This window comes from Trichosurus vulpecula, chromosome 5 (assembly GCF_011100635.1).
Source record: "Trichosurus vulpecula isolate mTriVul1 chromosome 5, mTriVul1.pri, whole genome shotgun sequence".
In the NCBI taxonomy this organism is placed as follows: Eukaryota; Metazoa; Chordata; class Mammalia; order Diprotodontia; family Phalangeridae; genus Trichosurus; species Trichosurus vulpecula.
In genome coordinates, this window is record NC_050577.1 from 68,068,516 (window position 1) to 68,086,197 (window position 17,682).

The window sequence follows — 17,682 nt, forward strand, 5'->3', positions numbered from 1 at the left end:
AAAGGCTAAATGTGATTAACAGGAGGATAATTTGTAGGAAGCTGAGATTTGCAACCTTCCAAAAAGCAACACATGGTAGTGATTTTTTGTTGTTGGTACCTAGGCAGCTAATAGTTCATTGTGCCGGGAGTGGAGGATACTCGAATTCAAGTCCATGCACTAACTCTGTGGTCTTGGGCAAGTCACTTAATCGATAACTGCCTCGGTCTCCCTCACAGTGACAGCAGGATAGCACCTACTTCCCAGGTAAGCCTTAGAGCATTATATAAGGCCAGGCCCCCCACGCAAAACCGTAAAGCAAAATTTCTGTCCCTTTTTATTCCATCTCCTTTCCCAAGACGTTTCAGTGTGCCCCCAAACCTTCCACTCCAGTCCAGACCTGCTTAATACAATAACTTTCAGGTAATTTTTCCAAGGAAACAAAGAAAAAGACAAACCCCACCAATCCCTGCTCCCCCTCCCCAAAAGAACAGGAAATCCCGGTCCTTACTCTCACAAAGCTCACAGTACTGAGTGTCCCAAACACAATGGTAAAATGTTGAGCAACTCAAAAACACAACTCCAAATTGGATTTTATTTTTTCTCAACACATACATCTAGAGAAAGGGGAAAAATGGAGGTGCAGAAGGGAGACTAACGAGTTGGAGGAAAGCGAATAGTTCTTAGAAATAAATGGAGGCTGCCTGCAGGAGGGGCCGGCAGAGCAGAGGAGGAGAAGGCACCGGCGGGAAACCCTGGGGCAGGGGCATCCCCCGGCTCCGGGGTCGGACCCTCAGCCAGGCTTCCCTTCGCCCAGACCCTCCACCTACAGTTACCTGCCCAGGCCTCGAAGCTTCCCTTCCCTCCACGCCAGCAGTGGCGCCCCGGAGGCCATGCGCCTCTTCAGCCGCCAGGGGCGGACCTGCAGGTCCCGGGCCCACGAGGGCCTGGTCCCCAGGCGGGCTCGGGAAGAGGCCCGGTCCCGATCTGGGCTTTCTCATAAATCCCTCGTGCAGGAGGCCAGGATGGGGCTCTCTAGGGTCAGGAGAACGCAGGAGTTTCCTTTTCCTGGACAGAAATGCTTTCCTGGCCCTCGGGGTGACCGCGGTGCGCACCCCCTCCTCCCAGAAGCAGGCCCGCGCCCGGCCGCCCGCCCGCGCCAAGGCACCCACCAGCCCCTCCTCCGAGAGCAGTCGCCTCCGCGACGGGAAGCCGGTGCCGAACTTCGGGGCGCACCACTTCCCCAGCAGCATAGGCTTCCTCCGAGCACACACCTAACCCAGCCTGGGCCTCGGGCGCGCCAAAAGGATGGGCTCAGCGGGCGGGGGGAGGGAGGGATGAGAGGAAGGGGGAGGAGAAAACGGAACGTAAGCGTGGGGAAGGAGCGGCGGAACCGGAAGGAGCTGACGGGTCGCGAAGAGGCGAGCGAGGTCCCAGAGGAAGAGGAAGGCCGGAAAGAGCCGAAGTGTCCCGAGGCAGGTGTTCGGGAACGGGGGAGGGAGGGGAGACGGAGTAAGCGCTAGGGGAGGAGCGGCTCGGCGGAAACTGCCGATGTTTTCCGAAGGCGGTGGCGTCCGAGTTGCCCGGATGTAGTTGGAGGCGCGGCGGCGGCGGCGGCGGCACCAACAGCAGCGGCAGCGGCGGCGGCGGGAGGAGGAGGAGGCAACGGCGACGGCGACGGCGGGGGGAGGAGGTGGAGGAGGAGGAGGTGGAGGAGGAGGAGGAGGGGGCGGCGGAGGAGGAGCAGGAGGTGGAGAAGGCGGAGGAAGCCGTCGCTCTCCGCTGGGCCGAGCCGGTCGCGTCTTCTTTCTCCCCCCCTCCCCCCGGTTCGCCGCTGCCGCGGTGTAGTTGGCGCCGCTGCCCCTGCCGAGAGCGAGCGAGCGTGCGGGAGACGGACGGAGCGAGCGGCCGAGCGAGCGAGCGTGTGCGCGGTGCCGGGGGAGGGCCATGGCCCGAGAGCGCCGGCGCCAGTAACGGAGCGGCGCTGAGACCCGCTGAGGGGGTGCCGGCCGCCGCCGCCGCCGCTGCCCGTCCGCCCGCCCGCTCGCCTCCCGCCTCCCGCGGCCCCTCTCCCCCCCTCCCCGACACACACACACAGGCCGGGCATTGATGGTAATGTATGCGAGGAAACAGCAGAGACTCAGTGATGGGTAAATCCTCTCTCTCTCTATGTCTGTCTCTGGCCGGGCCGGGCCGCGCCGGGGGCGGCGGGCGGGGGGGCTGGGGGGATGTTCCTCCTTATCTAGCTCGGGCTGAGCCGCCATTTTTGTTGTTAACCCCGATCCGGGCCGGCCTGCGAGGAGGCGGCGGGGGCGGCCGCGGACCGGGCCGGGCCGCCGGGACCCATCGGCGCCGCCGCCCCGCGGCCGTGCGGGCGGCCCGGGCCCGTGGGCGGCTCGCCGCGGGGAACGGGCGGCCGAGGGGCCTGGGGGGCGGGGGGGGGCGGTTGTTTTCTGCTCGCCGCCTCCTCTTGGGGTGCTAATGTCGCTGTCTGTCTTCCTGTTTTTCAGCTGTCACGACCGGAGGGGGGACTCGCAGCCCTACCAGGTACCAGCCGAGTCCTAGGGGAGGGGACAGCCGGGGAAGGCGGAGGGGGCCGGCGGGAGGAGGGAGGGACTGGTTGCTGCTACTCGAGCTTAGGCTTCAGCCGTCGGCGCAGGCCCTGCCGGGCAACGAACCCGAAAGTAGCCCCCCGGAACCCCACGAAGGCCGGGGTAACGACTCCCCCCGACCCGCATGGGGGCCCGGGACGACAGCCCGGGTATTCTAGCGAGGAGGTCGAGGGGAGAGTGGAGATAGTGACTTTGGAGGCCTCCCTGGCTTAAATGTTTGGGGAGAGTGCAGCCTGCTGAAATTTAAAACAGGCAGCAAGTTAATTCCTGTAGTTAGGGCAGTGTATAAAATTCTGAACCCCGGTCTGTAGTAATGACTTGATTTCACTGCCTGTAAAGAGTAGGAACCGGACTTGGAAACTTGGGATATAGGTTCCGATGTATCTGGTGTTTTGGGTGTCTTGGTTCCTTTTCAGGGCAGCAGTTAACCAGTGTCTCATCAGAATTTGTGTAGGATAGTCCTTTTGGTTCTTTTAAATTGATGACTTTTCAAAAGCCATCAAAAATGGATGACAGCTGTCAAAGGACACTTAGGCGTCTAAATGAGAGAGCACATCCCACAGCCAGTAATTCTCTTATTCAAAGTTTATTGACTACTTATACTTCAAACCAAGTATGTTACAGCATACAGCAGTATGTAACACAACATAATACTTGTTTTGAAGAAGTTAAAGGATAGGTCATGTTTCCCTTGATATAATTGCACATTATAATAGCCTGAAATGACCTGCTTAATTCTGTAAGGAGTATGTAAGTCTGATTCTGTTACAAAGGCAGCACTTTTTCAAAGTTACCCTTTGCATTTTATTTTACCTTTACAATTGAATATTTAGTAACACAGGATCCCAGTTAGAAAGAGACTTTAGATCATTTAGCTTTAAAATTAAATGTTTAGTAAGGTAGGATCTCAGAGTCAGAAATTAACTTTAGGTCATTTATTCTTATTCCTTTCTTTTTGTATGTAGAGAGATGAAGTCCTGTGATTGAAGGTGTTCTTGTAAATGAAATCCATTAGTGCCTATTTAGATACATATGTAAAATTTTAGGGCAGAAATGGATAACCTAGTATTCAGCTGTTGGTTTCTTATGCTTTAACAGTTCCTAGAAGTGGGTAATGGCAACTTAAATAGATAGCAAAAAGTCCAAATAATTTGGGGAATATAGACAATAGGGAATCACCATGGAACAATAGAAAGAATGCTGGTTGTGTATAATTAGAGGATTTGGGTTCATATCCCAGTTTTGCTGCTTATTACCTCTGCCAGCAGCAGGTCACTTAAACTATCCTGAACTTTGTTTCCTCATTTATAAAATGAGGTGGTGGGACTATATGACCTTTAAGTCCCTTCTGGCTCTAACTGTATGGTGTTATAAGGTCATTTCTCTCCCCACCTCATCCTTCCCAAAAAAGGTTTATTAAGGAATGATGCCCCAAGATCTTTTCAAGCAACAACTCTAGAATATTCCATGGAGTGATTATATATCTCATTATTATTTTGAATCATGGCTATTTGTAGACACATTGAGTTCTTGAATCATGTTTGATTAAAACTGAGGTTTTGTTGATATAAGTCATGAAACTTAATGAAGTAGATTTCATGTTATAATTGAGGACTCAAGTTAAAAGTCTATGCTTTTCTTTGTATGATATTTTACAGGCTCTTAAATATTCATCGAAGAGTCACCCCAGTAGTGGCGATCACCGACATGAAAAGATGCGAGACACCACAGATCCTTCACCACCAAATAAAATGTTGCGAAGATCTGATAGTCCTGAAAACAAATATAGTGACAGCACAGGTCACAGTAAAGCAAAAAGCGTGCATACTCACAGAGTTAGAGAGAGGGATGGTGGTAAGTAGTTTTACTTATAAAAATTTTATGCCTTTTGAAATTGTTTTGGTATGGTTGATCAAAATCCATCTATGAAACAGTGAGCAGAATTATTTTATTACTGGTGAACCCTGCCATTTTATCTCATCAGTGGTTCGTTTATTTTTTTTTTTTTGGTCAGAATATTTTGATTCTTTAATTTATCAGAAGTAAGATGTACAGTTAGAAATTGAAATCTGGATTCACCAGGACTATAATAGTATTGCTTGGGACATGAGGAGAGGTTAGGAATTGACTTTATGGATGTGTATAGAAAAGAGCTATGATTATTTTGAAGTCAGGGAAATATATACGACCAGTCTTCTCATGTTTTGTAAAAAAAGGCATAAAATAATTTAAATTAGATTATTTGGGTGTTTTTAAAAAAATAAGCATTCAAGTTTATATCTTTCTGATAACTTTTAAATCCTCAGAGGAAATTGAAAACTGAAATTTTAGATACTTGTGGCAAATGTAAAAACTTTGTAACACTAAAAACATTTCCCCAGCATTATTTTCCATTTTCCTCATGACCCTGGAGATATTTTCGTTTTTCTCCCCTTACAGATAGAAAATTTTTATGAAGTAATGTTTCATATTTTAATAAATGGCCATATTCTCTATACTTGCTACTTGACCAGTTGTACAGCTTCAAATAATGTTGAACTTTTGATGCAGTATCCTATTTAAGAACTTTGAATCAGAGATTCTGCTTACTTTAGATTGGTCTGTAAACTTGTATTATTGTCACTCAGTTGAGCTATCATTAATTTCCAGTCTTAATTTTCTTAAAATTTCAGTTAAAGTACTCACTGAGTTAAGTGCTAATTTTTTCCCTGCGTTGTGGATAACTTCTGTTATTTAACTGACAGCAACTAAGATCATCATACAAGTTAATGCTCTTCATAGTATAAAGAATGATAAGAGATAGGGACTGGATCTGTGATTTTATTGGTCCCTGAAACTTTCTCTGTCATTGGGTTCCTGAAACTTTCTTTATCAATACTGGTTCATACCTCCACAATTTACAATCTTAAGAGAGCTGCCTAGGGCAGGTTGGTGCTAGGGACACAAAGTGGGTATATATCAGACCTGGGACTTGAACCAAGGTTTTCCTGGTTCTGAGGTTTGCTCTCCAGCCATTGTGCAACACTCCCCCATAGGATGATCTAGATGGAAAATGATCTCTTATAATGGACTTGGTATGGCATATGGCACCCCAATTTTCTGAATCTACCACTAAGTTTTTAATAATTTGTGTTTTCCACTTCTTGGTGAACCTATCATTGCATTAGTAAGGGTATACCCTCTATTTATACAAGTTGAAAACCTTTAGTACATTGCCATCTCAATTTATTTCTTTTCCATGTTTTTCTCAAAAAACCTTCATAGTTCATCTTCCTAATAGACCAAAGACTTTTTTTTTCTTTCAGTTTCCAGGGTATACCAGCACATATTCAGGTTGATAACAACTGTCACCTTCATAGGTTACTGACCCAGTCATTTTTCTGGTTGTGCATGACCTCTAAACAGACAAAAATTTGTAGGCGAGGAGCAGTTTGCTCTGACATTACTTAATAGGGTAGACATAATGCCTGTTCAATTGATAGTGGAAACAAACAAGATTGGTTGTCTGTAGGCAGATGTTGTGTTAAGTAGAAAGATTTAAAATAAGCTATTGATTTATGTACATTCAAGAGGGAAATTGAGTTATCTGAGGTGTCCTGAGCAAAGAGACAGTTCCTTTTCTTCAGGTGTTATAAGCTTACTTTTGGATAGACTGTATGCTATGTGAGTAGCAACTTGGTTTGGCTACTTGAAATATAGCTCTTTTTAAAATAGTGGAGCAAGGAATTGTGGCAAAACTATATATGTTTTAATGTAAAAACAGCATTTTCTTTCTTTTTTAAATAGAATTTTATTTTTTTCCCAATTCCATATCAAGACAATTTTTAGGATTCATTTTTACGAGATTTTGAGTTCCAAATTTTTCTCCTTCCCTCCATCCCCTCCTCTCTTCTGAAAATGGTAGGCAGTTTGATACAGGTTATACATGTACTATCATGTAAAACATAATTCCATGTTAGTTTTAGTTGTGAAAGGAGAAACAGATCAAAAGGAAAAAAAACCACGACAAAGAATAAAGTAAGTGACAAAAATAAGCTTCGATCTGCATTCAGAGTCTGTCGGTTTTATTTCTGGATGTGGATAGCATTTTCTTTCGTGAGTCCTTTGTACTTGACTTGGATCATTTTGTTGCTGAGAAGAGCTGACTCATTCATAGTTGGTCATCACACAGTGTTGTGGATACTGTATATAATCTTTTTCTGGTTCTGCTCGTTTCACTTTGCATCAATTTGTAAAAGTCTTTCCAGGTTTTTCTGAAATGTGCCTGTTTTTCATTTTTTATTGTGCAGTAGTATTCCATTACTTTTATATACCAAAGCCTCTTCAGCCATTCCCCAATTGATGGGTATCCTCTCAATTTCCAATATTTTGCTGCCATGAAAAGGGCTGCTATAAATATTTTTGCACATGTAGGTCTTTTCCCCTTTTTTATGATCTCTTTGGGATACAGACCTAGTAGTGGTATTGCTGGATCAAAGAATATGCACAGTTTGCCCTTTGGCCATGATTCCAAATTGCTCTCCAGAATGGTTGGATCAGTTCACAACTCCACCAATAGTGCATTAGTCTCCCAATTTTCCCACATCCTCTCCAATGTTTGTCATTTTTTTTGTCATGTTAGACAATCTGATGGATGTGATGTGTTACCTCAGAGTTGTATTCATGTTGATATCTTTAATCAATAGTGATTTAGAGCATTTTGTCATATGACTAGATAGCTTTAATTTCTTCATCTGAAAACTTCCTGTTCATGTCCTTTCACCATTTATCAATTGGGGAATGGCTTGTATTCTTATAAATTCGACTTGTTTCTCTATATCCTTTATCAGAGACACTTGCTGTAAAGATTGTTTCTCAGCTTTCTGCTTTCCTTCTAATCTTGTTTGCGTCGGTTTTGTTTGTGTAAAAGCTCTTTATTTTAATATAATCAAAATAATTTATTTTACATTTAATAATGCTCTCTGTCTCTTGTTTGGTTATGAATTCTTCTCTTCTCCATAGATCTGACAGGTAAACTATTCCTTGCTCTCCTAATTTGCTTATGGTATCACCCTTTATGGTCTAAATCATGCACCCATTTTGATTTTATGTTGGTATATGGTGTGAGATGTTGGTCTATCCCTAGTTTGTGTCTTATTTTCCAGTTTTCCCAGCATTTTTTGTCAAATAGTGAGTTCTTATTGCAAAGGCCTAGTGTCAGACACTAGGTTACTATGGTCATTGACTACCGTGTCTCATATCCCTAATGTATTCCACTGATCCCACCATTCTAGTTTCTTAGCCGGTACTAGATAGTTTTGATGATTACTGCTTTATAGTATAGTTTGAGTTCTGGTACTGCTAGGCCGTCTTCCTTTGTATTTTTTCACTAAATTCCCTTAATATTCTTGACCTCTTGTTCTTCCAGATAAATTTTGTTAGTTTTTTCTAGCTCTATCAAATGATTTTTTGGTAGTCTGATGGGTATGGCACTGAGTAAGTAAATTAGTTTAGACAGAATCGTCATTTTTATTATATTAGCTCAGCCTACCCATAAGCAATTGATATTTTTCCAGTTGTTTAGATTGGACTTTTTGTGTGATAAGTGTTTTGTAATTGTGTTCATATAGTTCCTGGGTCCGTCTTGCCAGGTAGACTCACAAGTATTTTATATTGTTTACCGTTATTTTAAATGATATTTCTCTTTTGTCTCTTGCTGCTGGGCTTCGTTGATCATACAGAGAAATGCTGATGATTTATATGGGTTTATCTTATATCCTGCAACTTTGTTAATTATTTCAGGAGTTTTTAGTTCTGTAAGTATACCATTATATCATTTGCGAAGAGTGATAGTTAAAAACAACATTTTCATATGAAATTAAAATAAAAGCCTAATAGTATAAGTTATTTAAACTGACAATATTTTCATTTTCTGGGTGCACTGTCTAAGCTGTCAGTCAATAAGTTAATTCTTCACAACATTTAGAATCCTATCTTCCAGAAATGAGAGGTTCCATTGGCTATATAGTACTTAAAAAGTAGTTGATATTTGGAAAGAAAATGGAGTACAACCTGTGTCCTGTTGGTGGTAGGATCTGTAGTTCTTTTTACTCTCAGCATTCGAGTACCAAAAGGCTAAAGATCTTTCATCTTAATCCTAATTGTAATCTTTTCTATCGGATCCGTTCACAGCCAACATACTTAGTCACTTCATGTGTATAAGCAAGCTTTTGTATAATATGAGGAATTTTAGGTTAGTAAACTATAAAATTAAAATTAAGAAGAGAGAGAGAGCTTACATTTTTAAATTCTCTTGATTTAGTTAGAGCATTAAATAATCTCAGCTACTCACTGTTCTTATCACTCCCTTCAGTCTGTAGGCCTTTCCTTAAGTCCCTGACCTTTGGGTGTTATGTGTTCTTAGATTAGTCCACCTTTTAGTCCCTAGTGGAACTATTTAATAAGCTTTCCCTTTGGTCTTTAGAGAATATATTTCATTGGTGCTTGGGCCGCAGGTAGTTGTTTCTTTATTGGCTTCTGATTTTTAAACCAGGGTTTTGCAGTTGTTTGTTTCACCCACTCACCAGGTACTGTTCCTAGGAATTATATTTTTCCTCACCTACCTATAATTTTAAGTCCTTCCTCTGAGGCTGCTCCTGCCCTATATCAGGGTATCTTGAGTGATAAGTATTCAGGTTTCTTAGTGTTTCCTCTCTTTTTTTTTTTTTAAGAGAACTCCCACTCCCCAACATCCCACCACCTCACCCCCTAGCACCCTTTAGATCTGCACACATCTTTACTTTATCTCTATCCTCATCTCATATGTATCTAATATACCTTATCATTTTTAGAATTCCCCTTCAGTGACTGGTAGTACACATTTGGTCAGGGAAGTACACATTGTATCCCTCTAATCCTTTAAAGATACTTAAGGAAAGATATTTGCATTTTAACACAGAAAAGAACTATCTGAGGATCATATTTTAGTTCTCTACTGTTTGGAAATGATGGAAGTTGGAAGGGAGAAGGCATTTTAACACTGCAGATATCACTAATAAATCCATAACTAACTTCAGGTGCAGATTTGTTTCTATAGAAATTGCCTTTAGGACTGCAAACTAAAGTTTCACAAGTCTGGAAATGAGGCTTCGTTAATTTCTGTTGGTTGTGATTTTCATGACTGTCATAATTTATGTTCGAATATAAGAACAAGGGAGATTCTAAGTTGAATTATAGTAAAATTCTTTAAATTAATTTTTAAATTACTTGTATTCTTTTCTCTGTCATGTGTAATGGAAAGTTGATTGTTTAATTCCGTTGCTATAACTAATTATTTTTTCTGCGAGTTAAAAATCATTTTAACAAATGAAAGATTGCCAAAATTGGAAAAAATTTATCCAATTCGATTTTTATGTTAATCGCTAGAAACTTAAGAGCTACATTCACAACTCTTCGCTAGACATTGAGATACCAAGTAAATGAAACAGGTATAATTTTAGTTTCTTATCTGACCTTTAAATTTCTAGAGATTGAAGAGAGATTATACTTCTGTTTTTGTGAAAACTATACTAGTTTTTAAAATCAGAATGTGTGTATGGGCCTGGCAGTGATGGCTATTAAATGAACATATTAACCATGATTCTTTTAAGAGAACCATACATAGGTCTGTTCCGTGGTGCCCTAACTTTCCTTGTAATAATTGTAAATCACTGCTCTAGAGGTTGCATAAAAAAAGAATACATCCCTAAGATGCCGTGTTACATACTTCAATGGCATGGTTCTTGGGGCTGAATACAGTTTTGACTTGTTGGGTGATCCTGGGCCAGTTGCTTAAATGGCAGGGGGTTTATTTCTTCAGCTGTACAATGAAGGAGGTAGAGTAGGGAATCTTTAACATGCTTACTAATTCTAACATCTGTGATTTACATGAACATTTATTTATTGTATTACATATACAATTTAAAGATGCAGGTAACTTTTTCACTGTTAGGATTTGGAAGAAACTACTAAATGTTTGATTAAGAGTTTTGAAGGAACCCTGTATAGTAACGCATTTGTAAAATGTTCATAGTATAGCAAAATAAGAAGCCACGTGAGGAAAGGAAACTGGATTTTATCTGCTCTGCCACTTCAAGTCTATGACCCTGATCGAGGCAGTCACCTACCCTTTCTGGTCCTCACACACCTTAACTGTAAAATAATGGCTTATTAGGTGACCTGTAAAAACTCTTCTGGCTCAAAATCTATGATTCTAAGAATTGAGTTTCACGTACATTTGGTTTTTAAAAGTATCTTGTTACAATAAAAGTTCTAATATATATCTTTTGTATTGGAAAGATTAAAGAGTTTGTTTTAGCCCAGCCACTATTTAATAATTATAACTTATAGTTGTTTTCCTTCTGGGGTCAGGAAGACTTGAGTTCAAATTCAGCCTCAGATACTTAGTAGCTCTGTGACCCTGGGGAAGTCACTTAACTTCTGTTTGCGTTAGTCCACTGGACAAGGAAATGGCAAATCACTCCAGTAGCTTTGCCAGGAAAACCCCATAGAAAATATCGGCATGCTGTGGAAGAGTTGGAGATGCAACAGAACAACAGCAATATACAAAAGCACCTTACTAAGCACTGGGGATACAAATAAAAAGGGGAGAATGTGTGTGTTATCAAGGAGTTCACAGCTAGTGGGTGAGGAAACACAAAGGACGTTTTAGTCGCAAGTCAGAAAGTCCCATGGTTTTTATGGTATACCAGCAAATCAGTAAGGCATTTTCCTTATTATCATTTCCACTAACAAAACCATTCCTATCACTACTGTCAAACTGTTGGACTGTGCCAAGGACTTTTGTGGCAAGAACTCTCTTTTACAGGTCTTGCTGCTAAGGAGGCAGGGACCAGAGTATTTGGAAAAGCAGTTTTCAGGTCAGATCTCCACAAGGGTTGCTTCCCTTGATGATGGCAGTTTAGTCATCAGTTGGTGTTAGGTGTTAGGATGGTAGGACCCCTTGTTCATAGAGGTTGCTCTTCTTGAGGATGGCTGCAGAGGCAAGGTGTTTGGTCATGGGGAAAGGAGTATAGTACTGCTATTTTCAGGGCTCTTGGATCCTGAGTTGTTTCTCTCTAGGTTTGAATGGAGTAAGCTGATGGTGAGGATTTGACTCTGCTGGCACATGCTGCCTCCTTTCTCTTGCTATTTCTCCTAGGCTGTTTGGCCCATCCCATTGGTGACATTTGGTCAGCATTTGATGGGAATGGCTGGCTTCCTTTGCCATGGAGACTGTTTTGCTGAATGATGGCTATGGGAGCTGAGCTTAAAGCTTAAAGCTGAGCCAGTGGTCTTGAGGCAGCTCCTGTTCTCTGGACTCTTAAATTTACCAAGCTAGTACTTTATTCATGTATGTGGTCAAAAATAATTGATCTACTTGAACTTATCTATCCTGTTTATCCACTGATCATAGGCTATTGTTGTGTTTGTATTTGACATAGAGGTTTAGTAAAACCTTTCAGAACTTGTGTTCTAAAGATACTTTCTTCAGTGTTCATCGTGATGAAGGATTGAAGTAGAACTTTGGTTTGTTAAATTCTGCAGTTTTTTATTTTCATTAAATTTTGTTGCATTTTATTGTATTTTTATAGGATAGGAAGGAACTATGAGAGGCTACCTAATTAGTCTTCTTAGGCATGAATATAATCCAGACTATTTTAGAGAGGGAGATTTCATAATTCCTTTCATCTGTGTAAAAACTTTAAAACAATGACTTCTTAAAAAAATGTTCTTGGTAGTGAAATTACTTTTGTGGAAAGGATTAAGGGTAAGGAAGAAACCATCGGAAAATGTAGTGAGGCAGGCACACATAAGAATAATGTTTTGGTTTCTTTGGGTGTGCTGAATTTTATATTTTGAATAAGCAATTGCAAGATAAGACAATGTTAGACTATTGGTTTTGTTTTAGGAAACGAGTCAAAATAAAATTCATTTTTTGTGATCATTTGACAGAATGTATGCAAAATGTGTTATAATCTAAAAGCACTGAATATTATTAGGTTAATAATAGAGAATATATGGTCTTTAGAGACGCTTGTAATTAGTAATGGATTGAAATATAGCCTTTCACCTTTGTGGACTGTTCAACATGAAAATGATTTGTATTTCTTGAAATAGTTATTTTAATTAGTGTTTTAAAGCCTTTAGAACTGCTTCTATGTCTTTGTTCAGGAGTGGACTAAAAAAGCAATTATTCAGAGATAGTGTATGCATGAGAGAGTGTGCAAATGCTCAGTTATCAAAAAGGATTTTGTTTTTCAGTTGTGTCTGAGTCTTCATGACCCCATTTGGGATTTTCTTGGCAAAGATACTGGAGTGGTTTGCTATTTCCTTCTCTGGCTCATTTTTACAGATGAGGAAACTGAGGCAAATAGGGTTAGGTGACTTGCACAGGGTCTCATAGCTGTTCTGAGACCAGATTTGAGCTCAGGAAGATGAGTCTTCCTAACTCAAGGCCTGGAACTCTATCCATTGCATCTAGCTGCCCATCAAAAGGTATTAGCCTTTTACTAAGCATACTTCGTCCTTTCCCTTCTTATTTCTTCAGCTTCCTAATGTGTCTTTCCATCCATTACTTAACCATTTTCCCTCATATTTGACCAATGAAGCATGTTTGAATATTGAAATCACAAACGTCAAATGAGAATGCCAGCATATGTATTGCATTGAATTTGTTGAAGATAGTCTTTTTTTAAAAGTTCAAATAAATGAGAGATAATATGGAAATGAGTTGAATAAGGCTTTAGCTGGACAAGAAACTTGAAGTCTCTTCTTAACTGCATGGCTGTCTTGGTATGGGATTTTTAGCAGTTGACTTTTATAGTGATTTTGTATATTCTTGAGTAATTTTATCAGTAATTTAGTTCCTGTTCTATTTGTGCTCACTAATAGTAAATGCTTATTTAATCCAAGACTTCATAGTATTAAATATTACGTAGAATTTATGTGACACCTTTTGTAATTATTTTTCACGAAGGCTTTTGTGACAAGTGTTATTTGATGTAGGGGCTGTGTAACTTTGTAAAGAGGAATTGGGACTCATAAAAGCTGAAGCTTAAGGTTTTGTCAATATTGGTGGCAGCAGAATGGGTCTGAAAATCATTCTGATTATGATTTCTGATCAAAACAATCAGTACGGTAAATCAGTATACCAAAATTGAGTATTCAGATTGTGTCCCTATATAGATAGACAGATTGTTTAACTGAGTTATGCTTGGAATAGTTATTAGAAACATTAGGCTACTCTGTGTGGCTATTAACCTATTAGTATTCAGTAAGCTGAATAGGTTAATTGGAGAAAATTTCTGCTAATTGGTTCCTAGCACTGTGATTTGTGCCTCCTCCCAGTGCTTGCTTTTGGCTTTAATGTAAGTCCATTGAACATAGACTTTTACTAACTACTTGATAATGTGTTGATGAAGAAGCACTTGGTCTATAGTAAATGAACCATAATTATTTTTAATTAGGCCTTTTATAAATACATGAATGAGTGAATATCTCTCTAGGTGTTCTGATAACTGTGCAGCTTTATATATATAACTATTAACTTGGTACTTTTAATCATCAATAAAGAATGCTTTTTTGTAGTTTGGTAAGTCATTTATTTAAAGATTTTAAAGCTATGAATCTTTAAAGTTCACAGCAGCTTAATGAAGTAGATTAATATTACCGCTTTCCTTGCTGAAAAATATAGAAAGTTCAATGTAGAAATACATCTAGTATCAGAACTGTATATTAATATAACAAGAAATTAAGAAAAAATTCTGTATTCCTTTGAAAAGAAATTCATTCACTTAAGAATGTGTGGTATCAATTACCATTGGTATTAGTGGTATCAATTGGTATCAGTGTTATCAGTTACACTTCCACCTTGAGATTGACTAATGAGAATTTAGAGTGAATTAGTTTTAGATTGAGAAATTATCTTGCTCATAGTGCCTTTTGAAAATACTTTGTGCAATTTTAGTAATGTTTAAATCTTCGAGAGAGAGAATGGGATAGTTCCATAATACCAAAGGCATTCTTAAATGCAAATTTAAAATTAAAGTGAGAATACTTCTTTTATCTAGTGCTTCATACTTTTCTTTTTTTTCTTGTAAATTAATTTATTTTTAGTTTACAGCATTCTGTTCCATAAGCTTTTGAGTTGCAAATTTTCTCCCACTCCTTCTCCCCTCCCCCCCAAGACAGCATGCAGTCTGATATAAGTTCTACATATACCTTCACATTAAACATTTTTTCATAAGTCATGATGCAAAGAAGAATTATAACCAATGGAATGAACCACAAGAAAGAAGAAACAAAACAAGAAGGAGAGAGTGAATAGTATATTTCGATCTGTACTTAGACTCTCTCACTCTTTCTCTGGATGTGGATAGCATTTTCCATCATGAGTCTTTGGGAGTTGTCTTAAAACCTTTCATTGGTGAGAAGAGCTAAGTATCAAAATTAGTCATCGCGCAATGTACAACGTTCTCCTGGTTCTGCTGCCCTCGCTCAGCATCAGTTCATATAAGTTTTTCTGAAGTTTGTCTGCTCCTCATTTCTTATAGCACAATAGTATTCCATTACATTCATATACCACAACTTTTTCAGCTATTCCCCAATTGATGGCCATCCCCTCAATTTCCAATTCTTTGCCACCATGAGAAGAGCTGCTATAAATATTTTTGTATGTGTGAGTCCTTTTCTCATTTGTATGATCTCTTTGGAATACAGCCCTAGAAGTGGCATTGCTGGGTCAGAGGGTATGTACATTTTTAGAGCCCTTTGGGCATAGTTCCAAATTGTTCTCCAGAATGATTGGATCAGTTCACAACTCCACCAACAGTACATTAGTGTTCTAATTTTCCAGCATCTTCTCCAGCATTTATAATTTTCCTGTTTTAGTGCTTTATACTTTTCAAAGTGTTTTCACATACATTAGCTTTTATGTCCTTATGACAAGTAGATAAGATAGGTATAGAATTCTCATTTTACATGAAAGGAAAATGTCTTGCCCAAAGTCATGTATTTAGTGGCCGGCGTAATATTTAGCATCCAGTTTTTTTTCTGGCCTTTTATTACCAAGTGTCTTTTCTGAAATGTGATTTGTATCTGCCAAAAAAAATGGACTAAAAGAAGAATATTGGTAAATTGGCACAATAAAACCTGTCTTACCTAGCTCAAAGGGTTATGAAGAAAGCATTTTGTAAACCTTATGAATACTATACAATCAGAGTTATGTTTCCTATTTGCTATATTTACTATTTACATGTAAATGTATACCTTCAGTTACTTGTGGTAGCATGCTTAGCAGTTAGCTTTTCATGCCTGGGACAGTATACCATTGACTAGACTTACACAGACTTCTTGATGGAGTAACTTTTTTTTTCGCTTAACTTCCAAATTCATTAAAACTCTTTCTGACTTTCTACCTCATCATGTGACCAAACTATTCTCACCGTAGTTACTAATGACCTCTCTGTAGCCTTCACCACTGTTGCTCTCCCTCTCAATACTCTCCTCTTCCTCAGTTTTTGGGACCATCCTGTCTCCTAGTCCTCTTGTACCTGACAGCTTCTCAGTCTCCTTTGCTGGATCTTTATCCAGGTCATACCCTCTGGGTGTCCCACAGGACTCTGTCCTGAACCTCCTCCTCCTCTTCCTCTATGCTGTTTCACTTGTTGATCTCATCAGTTCCCGTGGATTCAGTTTTCATCTCTGTGCTGTGACTTTCCAGTCTACTTATCTATCCCTAACTTCTTTGCTGAGCTTTAGTCTCATATCTCCCTCCAACTGCCTATTAGCCATGTAAAACTGGATGTCTTTTATAAAGAAATCTTAAACTCATCACGTCTAAAACAGAACTCATTCTCTCCCCCCCCCCCCAACCCTCTCCCTTTCCCCAACCCTCTCCCCTCCCAAACTTTTTCCATAACTATCCAGGCACTACCATCCTCCCAGTGCTCCCCAGATTCCCAGTGTAGGTATCATCTTAGATTCCTCACTCACTCTCACGACAATCTCTCATCCAGTCTGTTACCAAAATTTATTTTACCTATGAAACATCTTTCAAATATGTTTCATTATCTCCTCTAATACTGCCTCCATCCTTTTGCAGATCCTCATCTCCTCATTCCTGTATTATTATAGTAGCCTGCTGGTTTATCTGTCTGCCACAAGTCTCTCCACTCTAGTTTATCCCCCCACTAAGCTGGCCTGACCATATTCCCCCCCTCGCCCCCCCCCCCATAGACTCCAGCAGCCCTCCATTGCCTTCAGAATCAAATACAGAAATCTTCTGTTCCATGTTCAAAGCCCTTTCCTGCCACCCCCCCTCCCCCAAGTCTTACACCTAAAACTCCACTCCCTCCTCCATGGACTGACTCTTGATTCAGTGACAGTGGACTGGGCATTTCACTCGCTGTCCCCCACACCTGCAAAGCTCTCCCTCCTAATGCCTTACTGCCTAACTTTTTTCACGTCTCAGCTAAAATCCCACTTGCTACTAGAACTTTTTCCCAATCCTCATTAATTCTAGTGCCTTCACTTTGTTGATTTATCCTGTCTATGGCATATTTATATGTAGTTGTTTTCATATTGTCTCCCCTTTTGGGTTATGAGCACCTTGAGGGCAGGGACTATCTTTTGCTTTTCTTTGATTCCTTAGCATTTAGCTCAGTGCCTGGCACATAGGTATTTAATAATTGGACATGTTGCACCTGAAAGATTTTGAATTAGAAAGATTAAGAAGTTTGTTTTAGCTCAGCAACTATTTATTTAATAATTATAGATTATAACTTATCGTTTTCCTAAACACATTGGTAACCTCAGTAAGGAAGTCATCAACATGAATTATACATACTGAATTAGATGATTTTTTTAAGGTTTATAGAGGTTTGTTACTTATATGTTAGTACTTTAAATATTCTAAGGTATTATTAGTGTAGAGTCTCTGTTCGCTGATACATACTTCAAACTCTCCGTGTCATAGAATGAATGAAAGAACAAAAAATGTTTATTAAGCATTTACTGTGTTCAAAGCATCATACTAAGAACTGTCAGGAAGCATTTTAAAATTTATGCATTA

At 40.2% G+C, this 17,682-nt stretch overlaps 1 protein-coding gene across 2 annotated transcripts in view; it reads left to right on the forward strand.

The window, feature by feature from the left end:
* Positions 1–1,671: 1,671 nt before the first annotated feature.
* Positions 1,672–17,682, forward strand: part of WAC (WW domain containing adaptor with coiled-coil) — a 120,199-nt gene continuing 104,188 nt past the window's right edge. The window contains exons 1-3 of one of the 2 annotated variants that reach the window (XM_036759313.1): positions 1,672–2,129; positions 2,490–2,526; positions 4,250–4,445. In XM_036759313.1, coding sequence (XP_036615208.1) covers positions 2,089–2,129; positions 2,490–2,526; positions 4,250–4,445 — 274 coding nt within the window. In that variant the 5' untranslated portion in view covers positions 1,672–2,088. The remainder of the gene's footprint in view (positions 2,130–2,489; positions 2,527–4,249; positions 4,446–17,682) is intronic. The other variant, XM_036759314.1, reaches the window with a different exon arrangement.